At 46.8% G+C, this 24,543-nt stretch overlaps 1 protein-coding gene across 2 annotated transcripts in view; it reads right to left on the bottom strand.

The window, feature by feature from the left end:
- LOC138643171 (5-oxoprolinase-like) overlaps nucleotides 1-24,543 on the bottom strand; it is a 49,063-nt gene that overhangs the window by 18,768 nt on the left and 5,752 nt on the right. For both annotated transcript variants that reach the window (XM_069732001.1, XM_069732000.1), the window contains 18 exons: nucleotides 23,203-23,393; nucleotides 22,911-23,102; nucleotides 22,621-22,735; nucleotides 22,375-22,498; nucleotides 22,096-22,291; nucleotides 21,860-22,025; nucleotides 20,791-20,929; nucleotides 20,585-20,652; nucleotides 20,152-20,417; nucleotides 16,961-17,073; nucleotides 16,706-16,876; nucleotides 15,456-15,593; nucleotides 14,707-14,845; nucleotides 8,469-8,581; nucleotides 5,269-5,420; nucleotides 5,020-5,180; nucleotides 3,797-3,898; nucleotides 2,237-2,411 (listed from right to left, as the gene is read on the bottom strand). In XM_069732001.1, the coding sequence (XP_069588102.1) occupies nucleotides 2,237-2,411; nucleotides 3,797-3,898; nucleotides 5,020-5,180; nucleotides 5,269-5,420; nucleotides 8,469-8,581; nucleotides 14,707-14,845; nucleotides 15,456-15,593; nucleotides 16,706-16,876; nucleotides 16,961-17,073; nucleotides 20,152-20,417; nucleotides 20,585-20,652; nucleotides 20,791-20,929; nucleotides 21,860-22,025; nucleotides 22,096-22,291; nucleotides 22,375-22,498; nucleotides 22,621-22,735; nucleotides 22,911-23,102; nucleotides 23,203-23,370 (2,698 nt within the window). In that variant the 5' untranslated portion in view covers nucleotides 23,371-23,393. The remainder of the gene's footprint in view (nucleotides 1-2,236; nucleotides 2,412-3,796; nucleotides 3,899-5,019; nucleotides 5,181-5,268; nucleotides 5,421-8,468; nucleotides 8,582-14,706; nucleotides 14,846-15,455; nucleotides 15,594-16,705; nucleotides 16,877-16,960; nucleotides 17,074-20,151; nucleotides 20,418-20,584; nucleotides 20,653-20,790; nucleotides 20,930-21,859; nucleotides 22,026-22,095; nucleotides 22,292-22,374; nucleotides 22,499-22,620; nucleotides 22,736-22,910; nucleotides 23,103-23,202; nucleotides 23,394-24,543) is intronic.

A 24,543-nucleotide genomic window follows, 5' to 3' on the forward strand; every position in this document is an offset into this window, starting at 1 on the left:
CCCAAGAACCAACAATCTTGTAATTAAAGCAAATATTCACTCCAGAGCTGCACTCACTATTCTGCTGGTGCAGTCACTGTGTACATACATTACATTACTGATCCTGAGTTACATCCTGTATTATACTCCAGAGCTGCACTCACTATTCTGCTGGTGCAGTCGCTGTGTACATACATTACATTACTGATCCTGAGTTACATCCTGTATTATACTCCAGAGCTGCACTCACTATTCTGCTGGTGCAGTCGCTGTGTACATACATTACATTACTGATCCTGAGTTACATCCTGTATTATACCCCAGAGCTGCACTCACTATTCTGCTGGTGCAGTCGCTGTGTACATACATTACATTACTGATCCTGAGTTACCTCCTGTATTATACCCCAGAGCTGCACTCACTGTTCTGCTGGTGCAGTCACTGTGTACATGCATTACTGATCCTGAGTTACATCCTGTATTATACTCCAGAGCTGCACTCACTATTCTGCTGGTGCAGTCACTGTGGAAATACATTACATTACTGATCCTGAGTTACATCCTGTATTATACTCCAGAGCTGCACTCACTGTTCTGCTGGTGCAGTCACTGTGTACATATATTACATTACTGATCCTGAGTTACATCCTGTATTGTACTCCAGAGCTGCACTCACTATTCTGCTGGTGCAGTCACTGTGTACATACATTACATTACTGATCCTGAGTTACATCCTGTATTATTCTCCAGAGCTGCACTCACTATTCTGCTGGTGCAGTAACTGTGTACATACATTACATTACTGATCCTGAGTTACATCCTGTATTACACCCCAGAGCTGCACTCACTATTCTGCTGGTGCAGTCACTGTGTACATACATTACATTACTGATCCTGAGTTACCTCCTGTATTATACTCCAGAGCTGCACTCACTATTCTGCTGGTGCAGTCACTGTGTACATACATTACATTACTGATCCTGAGTTACATCCTGTATTATTCTCCAGAGCTGCACTCACTATTCTGCTGGTGCAGTAACTGTGTACATACATTACATTACTGATCCTGAGTTACATCCTGTATTACACCCCAGAGCTGCACTCACTATTCTGCTGGTGCAGTCACTGTGTACATACATTACATTACTGATCCTGAGTTACCTCCTGTATTATACTCCAGAGCTGCACTCACTATTCTGCTGGTGCAGTCACTGTGTACATACATTACATTACTGATCCTGAGTTACCTCCTGTATTATACCCCAGAGCTGCACTCACTATTCTGCTGGTGCGGTCACTGTGTACATACATTACATTACTGATCCTGAGTTACATCCTGTATTATACCCCAGAGCTGCACTCACTATTCTGCTGGTGCAGTCACTGTGTACATATATTACATTACTGATCCTGAGTTACATCCTGTATTGTACTCCAGAGCTGCACTCACTATTCTGCTGGTGCAGTCACTGTGTACATACATTACATTACTGATCCTGAGTTACATCCTGTATTATTCTCCAGAGCTGCACTCACTATTCTGCTGGTGCAGTAACTGTGTACATACATTACATTACTGATCCTGAGTTACATCCTGTATTACACCCCAGAGCTGCACTCACTATTCTGCTGGTGCAGTCACTGTGTACATACATTACATTACTGATCCTGAGTTACCTCCTGTATTATACTCCAGAGCTGCACTCACTATTCTGCTGGTGCAGTCACTGTGTACATACATTACATTACTGATCCTGAGTTACCTCCTGTATTATACCCCAGAGCTGCACTCACTATTCTGCTGGTGCGGTCACTGTGTACATACATTACATTACTGATCCTGAGTTACATCCTGTATTATACCCCAGAGCTGCACTCACTATTCTGCTGGTGCGGTCACTGTGTATATACATTACATTACTGATCCTGAGTTACAGATTGTTGATGATGTCTAATAGTAATCAGGAAGAAGAGTTCAGCTCTGAAGTGTAACACAGTAACGTACCGCAGCTATTTATTACATTTTAGATATAAGAAGAAGCTTAAACATTATACAAAAAAGGAACATTCTTGCAGCTTTTGTGGTCACATATCAATGTTCTGCCCAACGCTCCAGAACAGGTGACACGTTCTCATCGTGTATAAGCAGCGGGGGGAGAATTACAGCTGCTACTGGGGGTCTCAGGTTTAGAGTCAGGAACATTTCTGCCTTACCCAATTTTGCGGTTTTTACCCTCAGGGGTGTCACGTCCGCTCACCTTCTTCTTGGAATGTTCCTTCCTTCACGAGTTTGAAGGACATAAAGACGGCGCCTTCTTCCTTCAAGGACTTGGAATGGGGCGGCATGGAGCCGGGGGTGATGCCTCCAATGTCAGCATGGTGCCCACGGGACGCCACGAAGAAAACCGGGCGAGGGGCTTCTACCCGGAAAACCTGCAAAAAACCGTGTGAAGACAATGGAAACCGTCACTTATAATAAGAGGTATTCTACGACTGTGGGGAAGAGTCTCCGCGCCTCCTGCTGCCATGTGCAGTGCGGGCAAAAGTCCTAGGCGGGTGGAGGAGGAACGCTGCCGTGCAAGAAGGTTTCACTGCAGAAGAGTCAATATAAAAATGGACATTTCAGCTGTAGAAGGTCCTGCGGGAGGAGTCACCCCACAATGTACTGGGAAACGGCCGCTCTATTTATTCTCTACGGGGCTGCCGGACGCCCGACCACCGCTCTATTTATTCTCTACGGGGCTGCCGGACGCCCGACCACCGCTCTATTTATTCTCTACGGGGCTGCCGGACGCCCGACCACCGCTCCATTTATACTCTACAGGGATCCCGGACGCCCGACCACCGCTGAATTTATACCCTATGGGGCTCCCGGATGCCCGACCACCGCTCCATTTATACTCTACGGGGATCCCGGACGCCCGACCACCGCTCTATTTATACTCTATGGGGCTGCCGGACGCCCAACCACCGCTCCATTTATACTCTACGGGGATCCCGGACGCCCGACCACCGCTGCATTTATACCCTATGGGGCTCTCGGACACCCGACCACCGCTCCATTTATACTCTACGGGGCTGCCAGACACCCAACCACCGCTCCATTTATACACTACGGGGCTGCCGGACGCCCGACCACCGCTCTATTTATTCTCTATGGGGCTCCCGGATGCCCGACCACCGCTCCATTTATACTCTATGGGGCTCCCGGATGCCCGACCACCGCTCCATTTATACTCTACGGGGCTGCCAGACACCCAACCACCGCTCCATTTATACACTACGGGGCTGCCGGACGCCCGACCACCGCTCTATTTATTCTCTATGGGGCTCCCGGATGCCCGACCACCGCTCCATTTATACTCTACGGGGCAGCCGGATGCCCGACCACCGCTCCATTTATTCTCTATGGGGCTGCCAGATGCCCGACCACCGCTCCATTTATTCTCTATGGAGCTGCCAAAAAAAGCAGAGTGCAGGGAAGGAACAGAGAAACAGTCGTTCCCAGGTCATTTTTATCAAACGATGAATGTCGGAAAAATATAACATAAAAAGGGAAGTAATTATCATATGAGCCATGATATGACCAACGGGGGATACAATTCCAATAATACTCTTTAAATCAGCACAGTGATGGCTTTATATTCAAGTGAGTAGGAATAGGCTGTAGTACCAGGCACGGCCACAATCTTACATAAGGCGCTGTGCAGGTAAAAATCAACATGGGCAATAAAAAATAACCATATAAAAACAGAAAATGATACTCTGAGACTATGACATACGGAGATAGATAAGGCCGGTGTTCGGTGGCCACTTACTGGTGTGATCACTGTCAGATCCGGCAGGTGACTGCCCCCGGCACATGGGTGATTGCTCAGAATCACGTCGCCTATTTTCAGATCATCTTTCAAGTTTCTAATCTAAAACCAAACAAAAATGTAAAACTCATTTAGTCAAATCACAAAGATATCCTGAATTGTCCGAATGATGGAAATAATCAGTGCGGTCCAGGACTGGATGGAGCAGAGAAAACCAGCACAATCCAAGAGCCATACATGTTTCCTGCTTTCCTATCCATGGAGTTTGTGTTTTTTCCTGGGGTGGGCCGCATTCTTTATATTTTATAAAATTAAAGAGGTTGTCCACAACTTTTACGTCAATGATCAATCAATAGGATAGGCCATCAATGTCTGATAGGCCGGGGTATGACACCCACCACTCCCACCGATAAGCCGTTATCGACGGTGGCCTCCGGCTGGAAGTACTGACTTGCCGAGCTGCTCCGTCTACTTGTTTTGGCTGCCGTGGGATACTGCACATCCGCCTCTTATTGATTTGAATCGGAGGCGGATGAATATTACCCTGCGGTGACCAATAGAAGTAGAGAAGCAGCTCGGCAAGCGAGTTTTTCCGGCTGGAGGCTGCCACCACCGATACCGGCTGATCGGCGGGCGCACCAGTTGTCGGACCCTGGCCACTCAGAGATTGATGACCTATCGTGTAATAGTAGTGGACAACCTCATTAAGGTTTCTTTTTTGTTTGTTTGTTTTCCCACGTGGTCTTCAGGATTTTATTCTGCAGGTTGAAACCAAAGAGGAAAGTAGAAAAAAAAATACTACAAATTTGTATGTTCTACCATATTGGGTTCCAAAAAATAGAAGTCTTAGTTCATCAGTTTAGATTTTAGGCGCAAAACTGTTTGAAATCTTTAAAAAACATGTCGTGACCTATGTCATTTTTTTACGCCAGTCGTGGCTCCTCTCATTCCTTCCTTGAAAGTGGGCATCACCCAGTGGGAGGAACATGGCCGAGCACGGCTGAAACAAAAAAAATCATCATAATTTGGGCCAGAAAAGTGACAACAAATGTTCTGAGGTCCCTGCCTGGACTGCAGTCCTTGTGGAGGTGCACAGCAGGGGGGAAGATGTGTCACATTCATTTAGAGGAACACGACTCTAGAATTTGGCACATCTCACTCCGGTAGACATTACAACAAGACTGGCGTCCTGAGGAGCTGGTGATAGATGCAAGAGGCCTCACCTGAAATTGGACAGTTTCCTGCATCGCCCCTAAATGCACTGGAATATGGGGGGCATTAGACACCAAACCTCCATCAGGACCAAAGAGAGCGCAAGAAAAGTCCAGGCGTTCCTTGATGTTGGTGGAGATGGCCGTTCTTTGAAGGATTCGGCCCATTTGTTCTAAGCAGAAAGAGGGGGATGTCTGATTAATAACAAAATGGACGTAGGTCTTCTACTCACGTAATACAAGAAAATATAAGAGTCTGACCGGCGATGCTCATAAAACGGTGGGAAAAGATGGACAACTGGATGGTGTCGAGCTCCGGTCCAATCGTTTTCTGCTTTCCGCTCCCCACAGCAATGTGGATGTCACCATACTCTGTTATTGAGGCCGTGCAGTCAGGCTCCACCAACACAGTGCTAAAGATACAAACATATGTTAAACCTGGATCCAGAGGTTTATCGTTCAGTCACAGGCTTGATTTCATACCAGAAAGCACGTGAACACCAGATTTGCAGCCCTGAGCGGCCATGCATGGACTCCCCTTAGTATATCATGTGCTTTGCCTACAGCTCAGAGATGCAAGGATATCTCAAGATGATCATTGGGTCTAGTAATTGTGGCCAAGTGATCAACAGTTCATCCAGTTCCTTTAGCGCCAAGGACTTCTCAAAAGGCATTATACTTGTGCTCAATTTGGGGTTAGAGGTACAAGTTACTGTCCAGTTGATATTGGTGACTGGTCATGTCACATACATGCCGGAGGAGCTCCTCTGACACCGGCTCATGCCTCTACAGCAGGTGGACGTGCCTCAAAATCAAGACTATATCGGAAGAAACATTGTCCTTATTCAATTTCACGACCTCTTCCACCTTGTCTATCAAACCTGCGGTTTCCTTCCTCTCCCTTATGTCAGGTTCCACGTCTCGATTAAAGAGGCATCTTTAGACAAAACCAAGCAGCCTCCATGTGATCTTACATATGAGTGACCCGAGACTCCCTCTACTCTACAAGATTTAATAAACACTCAGAAGAACTAAATATAATAGATCGGAGCCTCACGATTCCTCACGGCTGCCCAGGATACTCTTCAGTGGCTCATGCTCTCAGTACCCTAAGTCTGCTCACTCCCACCCAGCCTTGTGAGGGGTTCTTGGATTTATTCCCCCTCTTTTTCTTATTCTACAAGTTCCTTGTGCTCCTTCCTGTTCTCCGTCTCTTCCTCTTAGGCCGGTTTCACACGTCCAGATAATTCCGGTACCGGAAAAAAATCGGTACCGGAATTATCCGTGTCCGTGTGGCCCTACGTTTCTGTGGCACATCAGTGTGGCACACGTGCGGCACACTTGTGCCGCCCGTGTGCCCACTGGGTACCACACACGCACCGTGCTGGATACCACACGTACCAGCATCTGGTGCTGAAGCCCCGATTCATATCTTCCCTGCAGCAGCGTTTGCTGCAGAGAAGATATGAATAATAGTATTTAAAATAAAGATCTATGTGCCCACTGCCCTCCCACCCCCTGTGCGCCCCCCCCGCTGTTCTGAAAATACTCACCCAGCTCCCTTGTTGGCTGTCGCTGCTTCCTGTTCTGGCCGCATCTTCTCCTGTATGCGGTCACGTGGGGCCACCGATTACAGTAATGAATATGTGGCTCCACCCATATGGGAGGTGGAGCTGCATATTCATGACTGTAAATGAGCGGCCCCACGTGACTGCATACAGGAGAAGATGCGGCCAGAACAGGAAGCAGCGACAGCCAATGAGGGAGCTTCAGCACCAGTGGGGGGGACAGCGCTTAATGTAGCGCTGTCTCCTGCACGGCACACGGACTTCACGCGGACAACGTCCGTGTGCGGTACGTGTTTTACACGGACCCATTGACTTTAATGGGTCCGTGTAATACGTGCGCTCCCACGAACACTGACATGTCTCCGTGTTTGGCACACGGAGACACGGTCCGCAAAAAAATCAATGACATCTGCACAGATGCATTGATTTTTATGTGTCTACGTGTGTCAGTGTCTCCGGTACGTGAGGAAAGTGTCAACTCACGTACCGGAGACACTGACGTGTGAAACAGGCCTTAGTCCACATGTTGACTTTGTAGCAGATAATTTTTTATGTTATCTTTTCACTTGGAAGTTCACAGACACTATTTGTGCATTTTAATAGCCGAACGTGACTTACGTAATGGTCAGCTACTTGAAGACGGATATAACTATAACCTGTTTGTACTTTCTCTTCCACACTAGACCTGTATAAAAGCACGGTCCTTCTGCACTCATCCCCCTCAACAATTTAAACCTGCTTTTAGTGCGCATACCAGTTTAATAAGTCCAGGAATGGTCTCATTTTTCTATAACTTGGGGGCAGTTCCTCCTCATTAAAGAGGCAAAGACCTGCCCTCACTTTCTGTAAAGAGGCAAAGACCCGCCTCCACTTCCTTGTAAATAGGCAAAGACCTGCCCCCACTTCCTGTAAAGAGGCAAAGACCCGCCCCCACTTCCTGTAAATAGGCAGACCTGCCCCCACTTCCTGTAAAGAGGCAAAGACCCGCCCCCACTTCCTGTAAAGAGACAAAGTCCCACCCTCACATCCTGTACAGAGGCAAAGACCTGCCCCCACGTCCTGTAAATAGGCAAAGACCTGCCCCCACTTCCTGTAAAGAGGCAAAGACCCGCCCCCACTTCCTGTAAAGAGGCAAAGACCTGCCCCCACTTCCTGTAAAGAGGCAAAGACTCGCCCCCACTTCCTGTAAAGAGACAAAGACCCGCCCCCACTTCCTTGTAAAGAGACAAAGACCCGCCCCCACTTCCTGTAAAGAGACAGAGACCTGCCCTCACTTCCTGTAATTTGGGTCAGTACTTCTGTTGCTAGAGACGGATTACACTTGACAACAGGCAGTGAGCAGCAGATTACACAGGATACATTAAGTAGTCAGCACTTCTAATGATTTTTGTTGGGGTTAAGGCAACTTTGTTTCCAAATAAAATTATTTGTTGCTTGTCAAATTGTCTGACAATACAGAAACTATATCTAGGCCCTTGAACAGATTTTTTCTATAGTTTATCCCACCGATTCTGGCCAGAATAGCAACTAATGTGGACAGGAGCCTCCTGACATAATGTTGGGGAAGGTATGGTTGGGGCAACTTGAATTCAAGCCTTCTTTGTTCTGCAGATAAACAAGCCGCTGGCAGATGAGCCTGGCATTGGCTAGCTCCACTCTCCCCATAGGAAACATATGAATGCTCAGCATGGTGTTAATGTGTACGGGTGAGAGGGGTTGGGAATGATAGCTGTCGGGAAAACATCATCTAATGTGTAAGGGCACCATACGGCCCACAGCCTCTCCAGTACTGGAAGCTCATGTTACACTCATCCACTGACAGATCTTATTGGTCCGTAGATGGCCACAATAGATTCAATACTTCATAATCTCGGCATTATGTGATGTCCGCACCTGTTCTTATCAATAATAATGGCCGGCCCATCAATTGTGTGGTCACAGGATAGGTCCTCCAGAAGATACACACTGGTGTCCATGTATCCTTCTTCAAAATAGCATTTAGTGACCTGCGAGGAGGTGACAGATTAAGAAAGGAGAAATAAAGTGTTGTCAGATTAAAAACAGAGAAGTCGATAGCACTAAAATAAAAGACACCATTGGTTTGTGGGATGTGTGTCCACTGGGCGAGTGGAGTGGGTGAGTTGTGTGCGGCAGATGTCCAGTGTGGATGTGGTGGGTTGTCGTCAGTGCCGGTGGCATGTGAATGTGAATGTGAAGTGTGGCCAGCAGGCAAGTGGCGTGAGCGTGAAATGTGATCAGAAGAGAGTTTATTCAATAGGTAGGTGGAGTGTGTCCAGCTGGTGATTGGCGTGAGAGTGTAAAAAGTGTCACACGGGTGGGTTGTGTCTGTGTAGGGTCCTGTGTGCACAATTATTCAGTGGTCGAGTGGGACATAAGTCCAGTGATTGCAATACACAGAATTTGCCTGGCATTGGATTATTGGGTATAATGAATGTGTGTGACATGTATATAGCAGATAGGTGACGTGTGTGACATGTATCTAGCGGATAGATGACGTGTGTGTGACATGTATCTAGCAGATAGGTGACGTGTGTGACATGTATCTAGCGGATAGGTGACGTGTGTGTGACATGTATCTAGCAGATAGGTGACGTGTGTGTGACATGTATCTAGCAGATAGGTGACGTGTGTGACATGTATCTAGCAGATAGGTGACGTGTGTGTGACATGTATCTAGCGGATAGATGACGTGTGTGTGACATGTATCTAGCAGATAGATGACGTGTGTGTGACATGTATCTAGCGGATAGGTGACGTGTGTGTGACATGTATCTAGCAGATAGGTGACGTGTGTGTGACATGTATCTAGCAGATAGGTGACGTGTGTGTGACATGTATCTAGCAGATAGGTGACGTGTGTGTGTGACATGTATCTAGCAGATAGGTGACGTGTGTGTGACATGTATCTAGCGGATAGGTGATGTGTGTGTGACATGTATCTAGCGGATAGGTGACGTGTGTGTGACATGTATCTAGCGGATAGATGACGTGTGTGTGACATGTATCTAGCGGATAGGTGACGTGTGTGTGACATGTATCTAGCGGATAGATGACGTGTGTGTGACATGTATCTAGCAGATAGGTGACGTGTGTGTGACATGTATCTAGCAGATAGGTGACGTGTGTGTGACATGTATCTAGCGGATAGGTGACGTGTGTGACATGTATCTAGCGGATAGGTGACGTGTGTGTGACATGTATCTAGCAGATAGGTGACGTGTGTGACATGTATCTAGCAGATAGGTGACGTGTGTGTGACATTTATCTAGCAGATAGGTGACGTGTGTGTGACATGTATCTAGCAGATAGGTGACGTGTGTGACATGTATCTAGCAGATAGGTGACGTGTGTGTGACATGTATCTAGCAGATAGATGACGTGTGTGACATGTATCTAGGAGATAGGTGACGTGTGTGACATGTATCTAGCAGATAGGTGACGTGTGTGTGACATGTATCTAGCGGATAGATGACGTGTGTGTGACATGTATCTAGCGGATAGGTGACGTGTGTGTGACATGTATCTAGCAGATAGATGACGTGTGTGACATGTATCTAGGAGATAGGTGACGTGTGTGACATGTATCTAGCAGATAGGTGACGTGTGTGTGACATGTATCTAGCGGATAGGTGACGTGTGTGTGACATGTATCTAGCAGATAGGTGACGTGTGTGTGACATGTATCTAGCAGATAGGTGACGTGTGTGTGACATGTATCTAGCAGATAGGTGACGTGTGTGTGACATGTATCTAGCAGATAGGTGACGTGTGTGTGTGACATGTATCTAGCAGATAGGTGACGTGTGTGTGACATGTATCTAGCAGATAGGTGACGTGTGTGTGTGACATGTATCTAGCAGATAGGTGACGTGTGTGTGACATGTATCTAGCGGATAGGTGACGTGTGTGTGACATGTATCTAGCAGATAGGTGACGTGTGTGTGACATGTATCTAGCAGATAGGTGACGTGTGTGACATGTATCTAGCGGATAGGTGACGTGTGTGTGACATGTATCTAGCAGATAGGTGACGTGTGTGTGACATGTATCTAGCAGATAGGTGACGTGTGTGACATGTATCTAGCGGATAGGTGACGTGTGTGTGACATGTATCTAGCGGATAGATGACGTGTGTGTGACATGTATCTAGCGGATAGGTGACGTGTGTGTGACATGTATCTAGCGGATAGATGACGTGTGTGTGACATGTATCTAGCAGATAGGTGACGTGTGTGTGACATGTATCTAGCAGATAGGTGACGTGTGTGTGACATGTATCTAGCAGATAGGTGACGTGTGTGACATGTATCTAGCGGATAGGTGACGTGTGTGACATGTATCTAGCGGATAGGTGACGTGTGTGTGACATGTATCTAGCAGATAGGTGACGTGTGTGACATGTATCTAGCAGATAGGTGACGTGTGTGTGACATGTATCTAGCAGATAGATGACGTGTGTGACATGTATCTAGCAGATAGGTGACGTGTGTGTGACATGTATCTAGGAGATAGGTGACGTGTGTGTGACATGTATCTAGCAGATAGGTGACGTGTGTGTGACATGTATCTAGCAGATAGGTGACGTGTGTGACATGTATCTAGCAGATAGGTGACGTGTGTGTGACATGTATCTAGCAGATAGGTGACGTGTGTGTGACATGTATGTAGCAGATAGGTGACGTGTGTGACATGTATCTAGCAGATAGGTGACGTGTGTGACATGTATCTAGCAGATAGGTGACGTGTGTGTGACATGTATCTAGCGGATAGGTGACGTGTGTGTGACATGTATCTAGCAGATAGGTGACGTGTGTGACATGTATCTAGCAGATAGGTGACGTGTGTGTGACATGTATCTAGCGGATAGATGACGTGTGTGTGACATGTATCTAGCGGATAGATGACGTGTGTGTGACATGTATCTAGCAGACAGGTGACGTGTGTGTGACATGTATCTAGCAGACAGGTGACGTGTGTGACATGTATCTAGCAGATAGGTGACGTGTGTGTGACATGTATCTAGCGGATAGGTGACGTGTGTGACATGTATCTAGCAGATAGGTGACGTGTGTGTGACATGTATCTAGCCGATAGGTGACGTGTGTGTGACATGTATCTAGCAGATAGGTAACGTGTGTGTGACATGTATCTAGCAGATAGGTGACGTGTGTGTGACATGTATCTAGCAGATAGGTGACGTGTGTGACATGTATCTAGCAGATAGGTGACGTGTGTGTGACATGTATCTAGCAGATAGGTGACGTGTGTGACATGTATCTAGCAGATAGGTGACGTGTGTGACATGTATCTAGCAGATAGGTGACGTGTGTGACATGTATCTAGCGGATAGGTGACGTGTGTGTGACATGTATCTAGCAGATAGGTGACGTGTGTGACATGTATCTAGCAGATAGGTGACGTGTGTGACATGTATCTAGCAGATAGGTGACGTGTGTGTGACATGTATCTAGCGGATAGGTGACGTGTGTGACATGTATCTAGCAGACAGGTGACGTGTGTGTGACATGTATCTAGCAGATAGGTGACGTGTGTGTGACATGTATCTAGCAGATAGGTGACGTGTGTGTGTGACATGTATATAGCGGATAGGTGACGTGTGTGACATGTATCTAGCAGATAGGTGACGTGTGTGACATGTATCTAGCAGATAGGTGACGTGTGTGTGACATGTATCTAGCAGATAGGTGACGTGTGTGTGACATGTATCTAGCAGATAGGTGACGTGTGTGAGACATGTATCTAGCAGATAGGTGACGTGTGTGTGTGACATGTATATAGCGGATAGGTGACGTGTGTGACATGTATCTAGCAGATAGGTGACGTGTGTGACATGTATCTAGCAGATAGGTGACGTGTGTGTGACATGTATCTAGCGGATAGGTGACGTGTGTGACATGTATCTAGCAGACAGGTGACGTGTGTGTGACATGTATCTAGCAGATAGGTGACGTGTGTGTGACATGTATCTAGCAGATAGGTGACGTGTGTGTGTGACATGTATATAGCGGATAGGTGACGTGTGTGACATGTATCTAGCAGATAGGTGACGTGTGTGACATGTATCTAGCAGATAGGTGACGTGTGTGTGACATGTATCTAGCAGATAGGTGACGTGTGTGAGACATGTATCTAGCAGATAGGTGACGTGTGTGTGACATGTATCTAGCAGATAGGTGACGTGTGTGACATGTATCTAGCAGATAGGTGACGTGTGTGTGACATGTATCTAGCAGATAGGTGACGTGTGTGTGTGACATGTATCTAGCAGATAGGTGACGTGTGTGTGACATGTATCTAGCGGATAGGTGACGTGAGTGTGACATGTATCTAGCGGATAGGTGACGTGTGTGTGACATGTATCTAGCAGATAGGTGACGTGTGTGTGACATGTATCTAGCAGATAGGTGACGTGTGTGTGACAATCTAATGTCTGGAATGTGGATGGTGGATAAGCAGCGCATCTCTGCCATGTTAAACAAAGTGAATCAGATCAGCCACCGCTCATTTCTAATTAGCCTCCAATTCTTTGTGGTTTTTGGAATTCAGGCAAGGGAGGCATATGTTGAGGAAAAAGGGCACATACGTACACTGAGGGAAGATGGCACATACGCTGGGGGAGAGGGCAAATACATTGAGAGGAAAGGGTACATACACCGAGGGGAGAGGGCGCACACACTGAGGGGAGACGGCGCACACACACTGAGGGGAGACGGCGCGGACACTGAGGGGAGAGGGCGCACACACTGAGGGGAGAGGGCGCAGACACTGAGGGGAGAGGGCGCGGACACTGAGGGGAGAGGGCGCACATACTGAGGGGAGAGGGCGCACACACTGAGGGGAGAGGGCGCACACACTGAGGGGAGAGGGCGCACACACTGAGGGGAGAGGGCGTGGACACTGAGGGGAGAGGGCACACACACTGAGAGGAGAGGGCGTGGACACTAAGGGGAGAGGGCGCACATACTGAGGGGAGAGGGCGTGGACACTGAGGGGAGAGGGCGCACACACTGAGGGGAGAGGGCACACACACTGAGGGGAGAGGGCGCACACACTGAGGGGAGAGGGCGCACACACTGAGGGCAGAGGGCGCACACACTGAGGGGAGAGGGCGTGGACACTGAGGGGAGAGGGCACACACACTGAGGGGAGAGGGCGCACACACTGAGGGGAGAGGGCGCACATACTGAGGGGAGAGGGCGTGGACACTGAGGGGAGAGGGCGCACACACTGAGGGGAGAGGGCGTGGACACTGATGGGAGAGGGCGCACACACTGAGGGGAGAGGGCACACACACTGAGGGGAGAGGGCGTGGACACTGATGGGAGAGGGCACACATACTGAGGGGAGAAGGCACACATTCTGAGGGGAGAGGGCGCACACACTGAGGGGAGAGGGCGCACACACTGAGGGGAGAGGGCGTGGACACTGAGGGGAGAGGGCACACACACTGAGGGGAGAGGGCGCACATACTGAGGGGAGAGGGCGTGGACACTGAGGGGAGAGGGCGCACACACTGAGGGGAGAGGGCGTGGACACTAAGGGGAGAGGGCGCACACACTGAGGGGAGAGGGCGTGGACACTGAGGGGAGAGGGCACATACACTGAGGGGAGAGGGCGTGGACACTGAGGGGAGAGGGCGCACACACTGAGGGGAGAGGGCACACACACTGAGGGGAGAGGGCGCACACACTGAGGGGAGAGGGCGCACACACTGAGGGGAGAGGGCGCACACACTGAGGGGAGAGGGCACACACACTGAGGGGAGAGAGCGCACACACTGAGGGGAGAGGGCGCACACACTGAGGAGAGGGCGCACACATACTGAAGGGAGAGGGTGCGGACACTGAGGTGATGGGGAGTAGACATTGAGGTAAGAGGACACATGAATGGACGATTGGTCGCCTGTACGTTGAGAAGAGTGGGAGCACGCCTTGACTGGAGAGAAGTGAGGGAGTATACACTAAGTGGAAGGGGGCACATACATTGAGCAGGTAATGGAATCTCTTACTTGGAGGGGCACATACATTCAGTGGGGGGAGCATACATAATCGCGTGTTTCTATCACTTGGTGCTGCCGCCTGTCACTCACAGTCTCCACACGAGCCGGCCGTCCACTGGGCACAATACGAGTCTCACAGCGGACGCCGGTGCTCCCCGTTCCTCGCACACGGATGTCGTCCACCACAATATTCCGGGACGGGATGGTGAATCCAAACTCCTTCATGTACCTGTCAAGGGTCTCATTTATATTAACAAATCATAAATATGACGGGGGGGACTTTTATTATCTTAAGAACTATTGTTCTCCCATCCTTTGACCGAGTCGCCTTTTTCATCCTTACATTTACTAGAAGAGAAGGAAATATCTGAACTTTTTTTTCCTTTTTCTCCAATGCACCTAAAAATAACACAATAATGTCCCACTGGTTTCCGTATACGGCTCCTATGTAGTTCACCTTATCTGAACCTATATTTACTTCTCACCCTCTTCTTCATGACTTATACACATTGGGTGAGAAGACATAAATGGCGGGAATATCACCCGAGGAAAGGTTTCGATTGCACGGGGTTGGTGTGGAGATGGGAGACGCATAACTCTGCATAAGAGCTGCCGACACGTAATGTTGGAGAGTTGACTTTGTTGATTTGTTGCAATGCGAATTATGGTGTCGCGTGGGTCCATGCAAGTTCATAAACGCAGCTCTGGGTGTGACTGGATGACATTACTGGGGATAAGTAGGAGAGAAGGGAAGGACTTTCACGGTGAAGTTTGGCATACGGGGACACAACAGAGAGGTCGCGCCGATATGTAGAATCCAATGAGTTCCCGGATGGTACCTGGCAGTGAAGGCCGCCTTGAAATCCCCCGCACGGCAGGAGTTGGGGGCACCGGGGTAACCTCTCGCGGAGCACATTAGTGCACAGTCAGTCCGCTCGTACCGGAGATGGAGGAAGGGCTCCGTGTCGATTTGTGACCTGTATGAGATGATATATACACGGTATGAGCAGCGATTTACGGGGTCCTGATACAAGAACCCCAAAGTGCGAAAAGCCTAAAATGCCGAAGTGCCAAAATCAGATCACAAGAGAAGCAAACGTAGACAAGAGATTAAAGGTTAATCTAAAAAAAACAAAAAACAAGTTCTGCTTACCACTATAAATGGTGGATAAATTGCTGATCGTTGGGGGTCCGACAGCTTGGACGCCCCGGTGATCCTGAGATGGGAATTCTGTAACCCTGAGAACATGTCAGGAATGGAGCAGAGGAGCACACACGCGGCCTCCGCTCCATTCATTGTCTATGGCACTGCCAGAAATAGAGGAACACTGTACTCAGCAGTCCCATAGACAATGGATGGAGCGGAGGACGATCATGCGAACCTCCGATCCCGTGGGGTTCTAGAGCACTGATCTCAGGATCACTGGGGACTCCAGGGGTCCATCCCAATTATTCCCTAGCCTATGGCTTGAGGGTAACTTTTGATTCTACAACGGTTCTGGAGAAAAAGGCACCAACCTCTCCAAGAGCTTAGACAACAAGGGTGGCCTAGATCACAGGGGGTGGTGGCATTAGATTTTCACCTCCACCAGGGATGAAGAAATTAACGTACCTGTTGTTCTAGCCCATCAGGGGTGCCAACACTGACCTCTTTACTAACGGAGACCAGAGGGACGGTGACATTATCATCTCCTTTGCTCTCGACCACCAGGGATGCACATAATAGGGTCTCCATTACCCTAGACCACCAGGTACGGTGACATTACCTCCTAAACTGTCGAGAAAACTGGCGCTAATAACTAAAGTGAAGAAGACCATGAGGATTGGGCATTAGCCACTACATTGCCTGGCACAAAAACAGGAATTAGGGGACATGGAATGTAAGGGGGGAAAAGTGTTAAATATCCCACCACCAAGGAGAGGTCAGAAGGTCAGCCCCTGTAACATGCCGCTACACTAGAAATGCAGCAAGGGCTGAAATACTTGATTTTTGGGGGTAAACTTGGGTGCATTGTAAAAACTGAGACACCTGGTAAATGTTACATATAATACTTCTGTACCAGGAACTAATATCTACGGCGCCAATTACCGGTGAAATCCTTGCTGCCGGAGAGATTCTATGCACTGCGACTCCAAGGCTGCGATTCTCTCCTCCAACAGCGGAAAGGAGTCTTTACTGTACAGCACAGAACTCGGCTCCTGAGCCTCGTGTACGACGTCCGCCAGCGCCATGCCGAACGCCGACAGCACGCCCCCGTATCTGGAAACAACCGACACAAAATCCGGGGTCAATATACCGACTCATGGGTTCTAGAGCAAGAAAGGAACAATACGAGCCGCTCACTTGTGAATAAACACGGTCTTCATGCCGAGAGAACGAGCGATAGCACAAGCGTGCTGCCCCCCGGCCCCTCCAAAGCACGCCAGCACGTGACCAGACGTGTCGTGACCCTTGGCCTGTACACAAAAGGAAAACACACTCAATATTATTCACCGATATCACAGTCATTTGTTTTCACAATTTCTGGATACAATTTTTTTTATCTTTCTGCTAATATCACATGAGGGCTCGCGGTTTTATAGAGGGGTGAGCAGTAGCCTTAAAGGCGACCATTTAATATGTTATAGAAAATAATACAATGGTAAAAAAAGAAAAAAATGTTATGCATTGGAATGCTGAAGAATAAACATACCGTATTTTTCGCTTTGTAAGACGCTCCGGATTATAAGACGCACCCCAAATTTTGAGGAGAAAAATAGGAAAAAACTATTTTTTAATAAATTGGTGGGGCGTCTTATAATCCATGCGTCTTATTACTTACCAGGGGTTGTGGTTGTGGTGGATCAGGGTCCCAGGCTCGTTGCCGGAGGCAGGAGTGGAGCATTGCTGCAGGCTGGGATGAGGGGGTCTGCAGGGGGCTCCTGTGCTGCAGGGGGGCTCCTGTGCTGCAGCCTGGGATGAGGGGTCTGCAGGGGGCTCCTTTGCTGCAGGCTGGGATGAGGGGTCTGCAGGGGGCTCCTGTGCTGTAGGGCTGTCTCCGGTGCTGCGGGGGGCTCTGGTGACATTTTGTGAAAGACCAGAGCCCCCCGGCAGTTCTTCCATGCGTTCCAGTATGACTAATTCCGGGAAAATGGCCGCCGGAATCTCGAGAGATGAGATCTCAGCGCTGAAATCTCATCTCCCGAGATTCCGGCGGCCATTTTCCCGGAGTCAGTCATACTGGAACTAACTCCGGGAAAATGGCCGCCGGAATCTCGAGAGATGAGATCTCAGCGCTGAAATCTCATCTCCCGAGATTCCGGCGGCCATTTTCCCGGAATTAGTCATACTGGAACGCATGGAAGAACTGCCGGGGGGCTCTGGTCTTTCACAAAATGTCGCCAGAGCCCCCCGCAGCACCGGAGCCTTCAGCATCACCCGGGGCAGCAGCGGACAACCCCGGCAGTGGCGGCGGACGACAGCGGCGGCAGGCGGTAGCGGCGGCGGACACCCCCTCCTCCCAGCCTGTAATGGTAAGCGGTATATCCGCTTTGTTAGACGCACCCACATTTCCCCCCCAAATTTGGGGGAAATAAAGTGCGTCTTACAAAGCGGAAAATACGGTAATTCCGCCATTGTTGCTCGGGATTGCATTTTTATAACATTCACTGTGCGGTAACTTATTCTGCCGGTCTGTGCGATCACATTTACATACATCTTCATATATTACTCTCAAACTATTATATCTAGATTTTATTTTTTTTCGGTGTTAGTATATTTTATGTTTATTTTTTTTCGGGGTTAGTATATTTTATGTTTATTTTTTTTCGGTGTAAGTGTATTTTATTTTTTTCGGGGTTAGTATATTTTATTTTAATTTTTTTTTCGGGGTTAGTATATTTTATGTTTATTTTTTTCAGGGATAGTATATTTTATTTTTATTTTTTTCGGGGTTTGTATATTTTATTTTTCTTTTTTTTCGTGGTTAGTATATTTAATTTTTATTTTTTTCGGGGTTAGTATATTTTAGTTTTGTTTTCTTTCGGTGTTAGTATATTTAATTTTTATTTTTTTCGGGGTTAGTATATTTTAGTTTTGTTTTCTTTCGGTGTTAGTATATTTTATGTTTATTTTTTTTCGGGGATAGTACATTTTTTTGTTTTCTTTTGGTTTTAGTATATTTTATGCTTATTTTTTTGGGGGGTTAGCATATTTTATTTTATTTTTTTTTTCAGGGTTAGTATTTTTTTTTAGGGTTAGTATATTTTAGTTTTGTTTTTTTTCAGGGTTAGTGCATTTTTTTTTTTTTTTCAGGGTTAGTGCATTTTTTTTTTTTTTTCAGGGTTAGTATATTTTATTTTTGTTTTCTTTCAGTGTTAGTATATTTTATGTTTATTTATTTCAGGGTTAGCATATTTTATTTTTGTTGTTTTTCAGGGTTAGTATATATATTTTTTTCGGGGTTAGTATATTTTATTTTTGTTTTTTTCAGGGTTAGTGCATTTTATTTTTATTTTTTTCGGGGTTAGTATATTTTAGTTTTGTTTTCTTTTGGTTTTAGTATATTTTATGATTATTTTTTTTTGGGGGGTAGTATATTGTAGTTTTGTTTTTTCAGGGTTAGTATATTTTTATTTTTTTTCGGGGTTAGTATATTTTATTTTTTTTCAGGGTTAGTATATTTCAGTTTTATTTTTTTTCAGAGTTAGTATATTTTATTTTCTCTGCCTTGTTTTCTGTGGCAGGAGGTTCATTGTTACATTTGGACTTTTTGACTGTTTTTTTTTTTATGTTTTTAGAATTGACCATAAAAGACAATTCTAGTGTTTTTTTTTATGTTTTTTTCCAGCTTTTATTTACATGGCGACACCAAATGAGTTTCTATCATTTTTCACAGAATAGTAATGGAGTAGACTGGACCCTCTACGTCCTGTTCACATCACGCTGGGGCTTCAGTCTGATGCTGTGGATAAAAATGGTGGTGCAGCCAATGACTATAATGAAGCATGCGGAGTCACTCTGCGCTCCCTCTGACCTCTTTTTCTGCAGTGTCCACATTTTCGAGGAGGACACCAATTTGTGGATGACTGCACTTTCGTTCTCACTTCACAATCAGAGCACAAATTGACTTCGTCTGCGGTTTCGCCCGATTCCGCTTTTTCAGGGACTAAATTTAGACAGAATCCCGGACAGAGCCACTAATGGGAGTGTAAAGCTTGCTGTGAACATAGCCTTATGCTTTTATGTCTACAGCAAATTATTTTATTTTTCTATTATTATTTTTGCAGCTACTTTTCACATTTTTCAGACGCCCTTTATGGAGTTGAACCTGTAATCGCTTGTATAACACACTGCGAGGCCAGTGTACCGCAGTGTGCTGTAAATCTAACAACACCCTATGAATCCCCTGTGAAGAGGGGGGATGGGCAATATTTTGACAGGCGTACCACAATATCTTGGTCTAAACATGGATGCAACTGATGCAGCATCTAAGGGGTGACAGATTAGAGGTTCACTCATGAATACGGATATTACAGTCGCCCATCAGTCCGCACCTGAGTGAGTGATCGGATTGGGCGACACATGGCTTCGTTGGCCACTCGGATGAAACCCATGGCCACTTCCTCAACGCTAAGCCAAGCTCCGCCCCCTGGTCGGCCATGTTGGAATTGGTTGATTTCCAAGGTGAGTTCCTTAAACATTCGAGTTGTGTCTTCCTTTGAGAGAGGCTGGTCCTCAGATGGACCAAAGATCCGAGGAAAGTAATCAGGCAGGAGACGGCCTAGACAGAGGTTGGCGTCGGTTACCGTCAGGGGTCCCCCTAGAGAAGGACGGGTGTGTTTACTGATGGTTTAGGAAAGGGTCACATAAATGTCTTGAAAGTACCAAGTAATCAGGACATTCGGCCTTTGAATAGATTCTAGGAATGATTCCAGTCACTGACTTCCTTCCATATATGACCGGAATCCCCATCCTAAAGCCTTTTACCCTTCCTGTAGCACGCGGGTCCAGGGTGGGCTCCTGCAGACTCCGGCCCCACAACAAACAATCCCGATCTGAAAAACAGATCAGAGTCCATTATTATTATTATAACATTTGGTCAGATGAACGGCCGTGTGAACAAAGCTCTTCAGGTAAGGATGAAAGTCGCTGCAGTCTCCTAATGACTGGTACGAATGTCTCTATACACCCACCTAAAGAAAAGCATGGAGCCCCCGCCAGCAGCCACCGTGTTCACATCCAGCTGCGGGGCCTGGATGCTGATCCCCGCGGTTGTGGCCTCAAACACATGTTCATACTCCCCCGCATAGCGGCTGACGTCTGTGGAGGTCCCTGGTAGGGAGAGAGGAGCGAGGGTGAGAAGTATCCGAATCTCTGATCTCCTAGTGCCCTACAGCAGCAGGTACTACAAGCCTCAGCATTGCCACTACAAGAAGGAAAGTGGTGGAAATCACAGGATGGAGACGTCACTGATCTGGAAATTATCAAAAGTGGAAACTAAGCTTTCAAAATCTCTCGATATATTTAGTATGGAGCATAAGCATCACATGCAGAAATCTCCGCAGTTATAGCCTCAGCTGCTATCACCGAGGTTATTAATGGTCGTCTGAGGAAGGTTCTGCTGCTGAGTGTACAAATCATCAAGATCCTCTGCTGGCAGCTCCTGTGTACACATATTACTGATCCCAAATGATATCCTCTATTATACCCCAGAGCTGCACTCACTATTCTGCTGGTGCAGTCACGGTGTACATACATTACATTACTGATCCTGAGTTACCTCCTGTATTATACCCCAGAGCTGCACTCACTATTCTGCTGGTGCAGTCATTGTGTGCATACATTACTGATCCGGTGTTACATCCTGTATTATACTCCAGAGCTGCACTCACTATTCTGCTGGTGCAGTCATTGTGTACATACATTACTGATCCTGAGTTACCTCCTGTATTATACTCCAGAGCTGCACTCACTATTCTGATGGTGCAGTCACTTTGTACATCCATTACTGATCCTGAGTTACATCTTGTATTATACCCCAGAGCTGCACTCACTATTCTGCTGGTGCAGTCACTTTGTACATCCATTACTGATCCTGAGTTACATCCAGTATTATACTCAAGAGCTGCACTCACTATTCTGCTGGTTATTATTGGAAAAAGTCAGCAATGTTGTATACAGATAGTCATTAACATTGACAGATTATGTGGAAAGTTGATAATCGTGTTCGGAGGTGAATTCCCCATTGATCTTCTATCTCACCTCCCATATCAAAGCCAATAACCGGCTGAGGATTTTCGGGCTGGTAGGTGGTGATTGCGTAACCTACTACGCCCCCTACTGGTCCAGAAAGGATGGCACGTGACCCATTGAAGCTGTGCATTGGAGTCAGTCCTCCATCTGAGCGCATAAAGAGAACTTGGAGATCCTGAAAAAAGTGACAGATCACGTGAATTCAGCATCACTGCCAAAGGGGCTGCGATTAAAAAAAGTCTCACCCTGAGATGGTCCTGAAAGCCGCTGCGAAACCCATCCAGATATCTCTGTATACACGGGGTCAGATAGGCGTCAGCACAAGCCGTGAAGCCCCTGGGCACCATCCGAATCATTGGCATTACCTCCGAGGAAAGAGACACATGGGTGAAACCCAAGGAACGCGCCAGCTCCCCAATCTGATGCTCATGAGACGACCATCTGTGGGCGACAAAGTAACATCTAAATAACGAAAAATAGGAATTGCTAAGGAAAGTATCCCACAAAGTGACTCCTCCACTCACGCATATGAGTGCATCAGGACCACAGCGAGACTGCGGATCCCCCTGGACAAGACACCTTGCAGCAGGATCCTCAGCTTCTCCATGTTAATTGGCTCCCAGACTTCTAGGGTGTCACCTGTGGACCCTGAATACGGGAAGACACCAACATCTATCACGTTCAGTTTAATGGTTGATAAAGCGACCACCAAATACCAGACAGATGTCATGTGAGATATCGGCCAGGCGTCCCACAACATCTGATCTCACCTATGAAGGTCTTCAGAGAAGGGTGTTTAGGAAGCTGACAGCCTCCTTGATGCAAAACGACTCTTTCCTCCACCTCAATCACTTCTTCATACAGAACCTCAGGCATACGAATTTCCTTAGAAGAAAAACATGGACAGGAGCCATGTTACCATGTGCCAACTATAATACAAGTGTCACATAATACGTGATGAAAAGGACTTTAATTGGTACCAGAGCCAAGATTCAATTGTTACCTCTGCAACCCCTATGGCTACAGCCCTGAATATGGTCCATATGACATGGAGGCTCACCAGGTCAAAGATTTTAGGCCGGGCTTGGTTTCCAATATGCAGCAAATCTCTGAAACCTTTTGTAATCAGCAGAGCGATCCTCTCTCCTTTTCGTTCCAGAAGAGCATTGGTCGCCACTGTTGTCCCCATCCGTATCCATTCTATCTGCTGTGTGTCCAGAGGTTGGTCCCGGGGGTACGTACACCCAGTCTCCTGGAGATGAAAAAAAACCCACAAAATAAAAACAGAACTTAAATTATACAATATAGAGCAATGCTCCATCTCCGTGAAATCAGTTGTTTTGTCCTCTTACATTTTCTAGGATCCGCCGGATTCCCTCGGTGGGAGCGTCCTTGTAGTTTGCTGGATCCTCAGACAATAATTTCATGACACGAACCTTTCCTCCAGGGCATCGCGCGAAGACATCGGTGAAGGTGCCACCACGGTCTATGGCAAACTGGAACTTTTGAAGTTCGGCCATTATAGCTTGGCCACCTCACAGCTCTAGATAAAAAGCAAGAATAGTTTTCTTAATTGGTATTGTTTAGAAATGTTGCTTCAAGCCTAGATATTGCAAGCCTGATTCTTGTTGTCAATATCCTGGTTCCACTAGAAGCCTGAAGAAGAACACTGTCAGAAACATTGCCTTGTCATGAAACTCTGATGATGCCAATAAAATTTCCAGTTCGGAAAGTGGACTACTGCCAATGCGGTTCCTTTTCTATGGGCTTTCCTATAACTTTCTTGTTATGAAGCTTCCTTCTGTTCTTTTGACTCCATGATGGAATGTCCACCTAATATGTCCATGGCTATTGGTCACACATACTTAGAAGGTGGATAATATGTTGCGAAGGCCAGGGAACTACTATGGCTGCATTCACAAGATATTGGGAGTTTTGCTATATACTGTTACAGAATCTAGGCTTCAAAAACTCTTCGAAAACTCTTCCTACTAATTTCTAAGGGAATCCATATTGAGGTGCATATGGGAAGTTTTTCGAGTGTTTTCTTTTTCCTGAAGAGGTTTTCAAAAAACACCACATGGAAAGAAAAGAAAGATGCACATTAAGTGAATACATAGAGAATCCAAACCAAAACGAAGCATGATTGAGTGAAGTGGGCGAAGTCACTGATTGATAGGACCGTCCACTGGACTCCGAACCTCAGGAAAAAAAAAACATGGATTAATCCTTTTCCCCAAAAACTATATATCCTTCTGCTCTATAAAATGAGGTCTGCAGATGGGACATGTTCACTGAGACAACAGAATGGAAAGGTCCATGAGTAGATGGGGATGAGGGGAAGGGGATGTGACAAGGCAAAGTCTGAATCGAAGCTTCAAACAGCTGACAGCAGAATTCTTTGGCACATTCCTCGGAGATAATCATTAATCCAATTATTTCTGTTCTTGGCTTTGAAAATAAATAGTTTTATGGTTCAATGAAGACAATTGTAGCAAAATGACTTTTAAAGTCCAAATAAAAAAAACAAACAACTGTCTGGAAACATCGACAGCCCCGAGATGATCATCCCTGGAGATTACACAGAAACGTGTAATTACACTGCTCAAAAATATAAAGGGAACCTTTAAACACCACAATGTAACTCCAAGTCAATCACTTCTGTGAAATCAATCTGTCCAGTAATGAAACAA

The sequence above is a fragment of the Ranitomeya imitator genome, chromosome 6 (genome assembly GCF_032444005.1).
Source record: "Ranitomeya imitator isolate aRanImi1 chromosome 6, aRanImi1.pri, whole genome shotgun sequence".
Classification (NCBI taxonomy): domain Eukaryota; kingdom Metazoa; phylum Chordata; class Amphibia; order Anura; family Dendrobatidae; genus Ranitomeya; species Ranitomeya imitator.